Source organism: Ictidomys tridecemlineatus, chromosome 8 (assembly GCF_052094955.1).
Source record: "Ictidomys tridecemlineatus isolate mIctTri1 chromosome 8, mIctTri1.hap1, whole genome shotgun sequence".
Taxonomy (NCBI): domain Eukaryota; kingdom Metazoa; phylum Chordata; class Mammalia; order Rodentia; family Sciuridae; genus Ictidomys; species Ictidomys tridecemlineatus.
The window spans coordinates 62,659,529-62,666,322 of NC_135484.1; the positions used below are offsets into that span (position 1 = coordinate 62,659,529).

The 6,794-nt window shown below is 37.2% G+C and overlaps 1 protein-coding gene and 1 long non-coding RNA gene across 4 annotated transcripts in view; one reads left to right on the forward strand and one right to left on the reverse strand.

Moving 5' to 3' along the window:
- The window catches only part of Usp45 (ubiquitin specific peptidase 45), an 88,341-nt gene extending 82,924 nt beyond the window's left edge, over positions 1 to 5,417 (forward strand). For all 3 annotated transcript variants that reach the window (XM_040283136.2, XM_078019580.1, XM_078019581.1), the window contains one exon: positions 4,407 to 5,417. In XM_040283136.2, coding sequence (XP_040139070.1) covers positions 4,407 to 4,472 — 66 coding nt within the window. In that variant the 3' untranslated portion in view covers positions 4,473 to 5,417. The remainder of the gene's footprint in view (positions 1 to 4,406) is intronic.
- LOC144366136 (uncharacterized) lies at positions 704 to 6,767 on the reverse strand. Its single transcript, XR_013424994.1, has 2 exons — positions 6,398 to 6,767; positions 704 to 4,897 (listed from the first exon to the last, which is right to left on the reverse strand). It is a non-coding gene; the product is annotated as an uncharacterized LOC144366136 (long non-coding RNA).
- Positions 6,768 to 6,794: the final 27 nt, after the last annotated feature.

Here is a 6,794-nt window from a genome sequence, read left to right on the forward strand (position 1 = left end):
CTGCTGAAGAATATACAATAATTGGGAGTTGCACTTTGTGTGTGTGTGTGTGTGTGTGTGTGTATCATTTCTTAGATGATTGGGGCCGATTTTTTTTTCTTTTTAATTTAGAATAGTTACACATTCGTTTAGTCAAGTTCATGGTTGTCTTTCAGAACAATTCTTAAAAACTTAGTAGGCATCGCATATTTCCAGTCAAATCCATGTGCCAATATCCATTCCAGAGTTTTTTGAAACATATTTTTGGGGTTGGATATACATTTTTCCCTTGGTGTTCTTTGGGGATTGGTTCTAGGCCCACCCCTCTCAAATCTAAGGATGCTCAAGTCCCTTATATAAAATGGCATAGTATTTGCATTAAGTCATCTCTAGGTTACTTAAAATACCTATTGCAATGTAAACAGTTGTTATGCTCTACTGTTTAATGGTAGGGAAAAAGAAAAAGTGTGTTCAGTACAAACACAATTTTTTTCAAACATTTTCAAGATGCAGTAGGTTTGGTTGAATTCATGAACGTGGAACTTGGAGCTGGGGAACCCTCAGATAAAAAAAGCCAATTAATAATTGTATTACCTTTCTTTTTTGTCCCACATGTTTTTTTTTTGTGTGTGTGTGTGTGTGTGTGTGGCAGTTCATTTATAAGATTTGGTGTGAAAAGCGTACTTTTTTTTTAAGAGAGAAAGAATATTTTAATATTTTTCAGTTTTCGGTGGATACAACATCTTTATTTTATTTTATGTGGTGCTGAGAATCGAACCCAGCGCCCTGCACATGTCAGGTGAGCGCATTACCACTTGAGCCCACATCCCCAGCCCGGAAAAGCAAACTTTTAACCACATTTTCACACTCAGGCATTTTTTTTTCCCTCCAAGTGAGTAAGAAGTTAAGATTCCATACCTTTAATTAACGCATTGAAAAAAATTCCAAAATAGATGAAAAATTTTTATGCCTTTACTTGTGACCCTTGGTATAAGGCTGAGTTTTAATGATCTTTTGTCACTTAAAAGCATTTTTAAATTTACCTCTTCCTTTTAGGAGTAACGCTATCTTGCACGAAGTTCAAAATTTTGGGTTGCCATTAATCTATCCTGTTGTGACCTCACAAGCCATCCATTTTTTTCTGATATAGATAGATGATTGATTTTTTTGTTTTATATTTTGGTACCAGGAATTGAACTCAGGGCTCAGGGGCACTACACCATTGAGCCACATCCCCAGCCGTATTTTGTATTTTATTTAGAGACAGGTTCTTACCTAAGTTTCATAGTACTGTGCTTTTGCTGAGGCTTGCAATCATTCTGTTTTAGCCACTGGAACCCCTAGGATTACAGATATGTGCCACTACGCCTAGCTAGATGACTGATTTTTGAGGTGAGGTCTTGTTTTGTTGCCCAAACTGGTCTCAAACTCTTGGGCTCAAGTGATTCTCCTTCCTCAGCCTCCCACACAGTTCAAACTAGAGATCGACACCACCATGTCCATTTTTACTTTTTCTTAGAATACCTTGCCAATTGCTTCCAAATACCATCTACCACACACTAGTGTCTTGTTTTTCAATCTCTTCCCCTAAATTGAAATTCATTATATGTATTATTTCCCCTTATTATCATAGGCAATAGTTTTATTTAATGTTTTACCACTGTATAATGTGAAATGCTATGTTTGTAGGCTCCAATGTTAGTTTTCTATGTCTACCAACCAACCTCTAAACTGATATTTCTGTTTTAAGCTAATGCTTTTTATTACAGGTTTTTCATTTGAGCAACACTCAGTTTCTGTTACAAATATCTCAAGTTAGGTTAGCTTTATTCTATAGTAAGTGATTCCAGAACTTCAACCACTTATTTTTTTGTCATTGTAAAGTCCTTGGAAGATTTGGGAATTTTTCTGGCAACTTTCACCATGCAGCAACTCAAAGAGATACAAGCTGATAGAGGATTTACCAATCCTCTGAAACATGCATTATCTGGAACTTGTTACAATATCTGAAATATACAGTCTAGTGACCCTGTAGCAGGTCTTGTAAACTCAGGCCCCCAAATGACTTCATCACTTAACCTATAGTGTAATGGCCAAAACTAATTCATGAAGTCCTCTCTTACTTTAAGAGAGCTTAGAAGTGCAATCTTCTGTGTACTGAAAGTACATGGAGAACCAGGTATTAGTGAACAATAATATGGAAACAGTAGCTTGAATCATAAAATATTTTAGATAATATGCAGTCTTTCTGCAGTCTAACCTAAATGACCCATACCTGCATAAATCTCAGCATGGTCTATCATTAAATAATTAAAATTGTTTTTGTTATTTGTGGTGCTGGAGTTCGAATGCAATGCCATGTGTATGTTAGGCAATCTATTCCCCCAGTCCAATTATTATTTCATGTCCACCTCATACTTCATTATGCCAGAAAGTCTCACTACTTTCTAAAAGATGCATAAGTAGTTACTGAGTAATTAGAAGAGTTGCAATTCATAATAATTTATAGTATGTTAAATATGCTTATAATGTGGAAGAATACATATAACAAAATTTACCATTTTAGCCATTTTTAGGTATTATAATTCAGTAGCATTAAGTACATTCACATTGTTGTGCAAACCACACCATCATTTCCAGAATCCTTTCACCATTCTGAACAGAAACTCTATACCCATTAAACTATAACAACTCCCACTCCCATTTTCCTCCAACTCCTGACAACCTCTTTACTACTCTCTGTATTGACCTATTGTACCTAGTGTAGATACCTCATAAAAGTGGAATGATACAATATTTATCTTTTTGTGTCTGGTTTAATTCACCAACATGTTTTCAAGGTTCATCCATATTTAAGCATGTACTGGATTTTTTTTTTTTTTTTTTGGTACTCAACCACTGACCCACAACCTCAGCCCTGTTTTCTACTTTTTATTTAGAGGCAGGATCTGAGTTGCTTAGCACCTTGCTTTTGCTGAGGCTGGCTTTGAACTCACAATCCTCTTGCCTTGGCCTCCCGAGCCAGTAGGATTACAGTTGTGCTCACACCCAGCTGTACTGGAATTTTGTTCTCTTTTTAGACTAAATAATATTCTGCATATGTATATCACAACTGTAAATTTTTGAGGTTTAAGATGTGGCATGGAACCTAGTAGCATTATAAAGGTTCAAATATTGAAAAGCAGGAATAGTTCCTATTTCTGTATTTTTTCCACCTCTTATATCAACATTTTATTCCATTTTACTTTAAGGACAATTTCTCTCCATGAGCCAAGGTACTAAAGTATATCTTTCTCTAAAATTTCCTACCTCCAACACTGCAAACTGGAAGTTAATTTAAAAATTAATTTTCAAAGTCCCTTGATCGTTAGCAGATACCAGATACCCCTGGCAAGATGGTGGATGCTAATAGCACTTGATAATCAGGGTGCAGGATGACCAAAGCACAGGAGTTCATATGTGATAGCTATTTACACAGACACTTTATCACAACAGCATACACACTGAGAAAATTTGGGGTTGAAATACACAGTATTCCAACACTTATATGTTGTCACCATCATGTCCTGTTACAGGGAAATTCTGGAAGAATGGTTAGGGAAAGGGAAATGGAATAAAACTCATTTTTGGTCTGTAAATGGGATTGCTTAGTATATTATTAAACTGGCACCAAGGAACAAAAAGTGAAGCATTTAATCATCCCCTCCGTTTGGCAATGGATATCCAAAATGATTGGCTTACATTAAGGTCATTGCTCAAAATATAAATCCAGTCATTTGACAAATGTAAACATTTCTGTGTGTTCTTCGCATGTGGGGTACAGAAGTGGGGAAAAAATCCTGACCCCCCAAATTACCTCAACTTTTCAAGGGAAATAAGCAAACAATTACAGGATGATTATAGGCAGTAGAAACATGATAGGTTTCACTGATAGAATATTTCTCCAAATGTTTCTCATGAAAATAAACTTGGAAAATACAGAAAACCAGAGATAATTACTAATAATGTAGTATACAATCTTCTAGTTTTTGCTCCATAAAGTGACTTTTAGAAGCATATTAGATTTTTTAGTAGTCTTAGTTGTGCTAGCTTGTAATCAAGGAAAGGGTCAAAGAAAATGAATTTCCTTTTTCCTCTAGTAATATCCTCATGAACTCACATCCTGGTTAGTGAACCTCCATAATTAGTGAACTTTTCTCTCAAAATAAATTTATATTTTGATTTGAGAACCAGGAGGTTTTTTTTTTTTTTTTTCCCTGCTGACACAAATATTTTATGGCCAGAAAGTTAAGGGAAATATAAACAGACAAAGCCAAAGTAAGAAGCAGTTCCAAAGTTGGAAAGCAACCTATGAAGATGGGATCAGTTGAAAAAAGTAAGTTTGCATGTATTCTGAATAATTCCACTTCTTCCTCTTTTAACACCAGAATCCAAGCATCTTGCCTTCTCCTGACATTGCCTCCAGCCTCTTGCACTCAAAGAGTTCATCATGAAGGTTGGCCAATTTGGAGAACCTTGAAGTCTACCAGAGTCAAACCTAGCAAAGCAGCAAGCCAGACAAAACATTCAGGCATCATGCTACAGCATTCATTTCCTCCCCCATATTTTTGTTAGTGCATTATAGTTGTACATAACGGTGGGGTTTGTTTTTATATATTTGTACGTGCATACAATATAATTTGGCCAATGCCATTCCCCATATTTCCTCTTTTCCTTCCTTCCTACCTGTCCCTAGTCCCTCTCCTCTACTCTGTTGATCTCCATTTGATATTCACGAGGTTCCCCCCCCACCTTTGTTGTCACACACAAACCTTTCTTTTCCTTTTTTCTCTTTAGCTTCCATGTATGAGAGAAAGCATACCATGCTTGACTTTGAGTTTGACTTGTTTTGCCACAACGTTCTTAAGTATCCATTTCCCTGCAAGTGACAGAATTTCATTCTTCTTTATGGCTGAATAAAACTACTCCAGTGTGTGTGTGTGATTTTCTTTAGCCATTCATCCATTATCACACACTTTAAGATGGTTCCATAGTTCAGCCATTGTAAACTGTACTGCTATAAACTTGGTTATGCCAAAGTATGACTTTTTCTCCCATAATTCTAATGGTGCATTGTAATTGTACATTATAGTGGAATTTGTTGTTACATAGTCATATATTCACACAATATAACAATATAATTTGGCCAATATTCTCCACTATTTCCCCTTTCCCTCCCTCCCTGGTTCCTTTTCTCTACCGATCTCCTTTTTATTTTTATGAGATTCTCCCTTCTTTTCCTTTTTTTTCTCTAGCTTCCACATATGAGAGAAAACAACTCTTGACTTTCTGAGTTTGGCCTCTTTTGTTTCAGATAATGTTCTCAAGTTCCAACCATTTTCCTCAAAGTTATATAGTTTCATTTTTATGACTGAATAAAACTCCATTGTGTATGTGTACCACATTTTCTTTATCCACTCAACCATTGGACACCTAGGCTTGTTCCATAGTTTCACCGTTGTAAATTGTGCTGCTATAAATATGGGTATGTCTGTATCACCAAAATACGATGACTTTAATTCTTTAGGATAAATAAATACCACGTAGTGATATAGCTGGGTCATATGGTGGTTCCACTCCTAATCTTTTGAGGAACCACCATACTGATTTGCACAAAGATTGTACAAATTTACACTCCCAACAATAGTGTAGGACTTCTTTTCCCCACATTCTTTCCAGCATTTATTATTGTTCTTCAGCCAGTGAGGACTTCATTCTGATGATAATCCAGGTGTTTCTGGGTTCAGAGTGCTTTAGCACGGAACACTGATAAAGGATACTCATATTTCTCTCCCTTAAAGATGACAAGCAGATGTTAGTAATAATTTCTTGAGGGTGAGACCAATCGTGGACCATATACTTATGTTTGTTATTCATTTAGTAGTAATCTGCAGGATTCTCCCGTCCACCAACTACCAAGGAAATGATTTAGATTCTGAGTGCAGGCTTTCTTCAGTTATGCAAAAATCTGTCACCTCAGGAAAGGCATTTACCCACGATTAGCCAAGAAATAAATACTACATTTTGGGGACACTTTTTTCTTATTTGAAATTCCTAGTATGTAAATTGGTACTTTTGATAGACAAATGTTCACATTAAAACATTGTGGAGTCAAAGTTTTCTTTCTAAGGAACTGCACTGCATATACCCTTCGGGAGGAAAAGGGAATAGAAGACTTCTGAACACTATTTCCTAAAGGTCACGGATAAAGAAATTTAAGAACTAGCTAAGCCAAGTAGAGCTGAGCAAACATCTCCAGAAGGGGCGCCATGCTTTGGGTTAACAAAGGGGACAGCAGATGGCTGTGGGTCAGATAAAGTCTCCACTTTGGCTACCGACCCAAACAGGCCACCCGCACAAATATCCTGTTCCCCTGAACCTTCGGCAGCGTTCAAGGAGGCTCCAGTCTTGGGTATTCCAAGAAGGTCGGGGCCAAATCCTGTCGTGCCTAAAATGCTGTTCCGGGATCACTCAGCAACTGACCAGAGACGACTGAGTTTGACCCTCAAGTCCTTCCGTAGTCTGAAAGTGGAGACGTGAACTCAGCCTTTTTTCCCAGAGCGGGAATGTTCCAGGGGCGGGAGTGGGATACACACGTCCTCTTGAAGGAGGAGCTTATTACTAAAGTAAGAGATTTGAGGGCGTTCTCTGTGTAGGACAGTTAGGCTCTTGGCTTTCTGCCCACTATAAAGGTGAAAATGCGTAGGGCACCGGAGCGAGCTTACATTAAGAGGTGATTATAGGAATGTTCAAACGCTTGTAGAAGTCGATGTGGT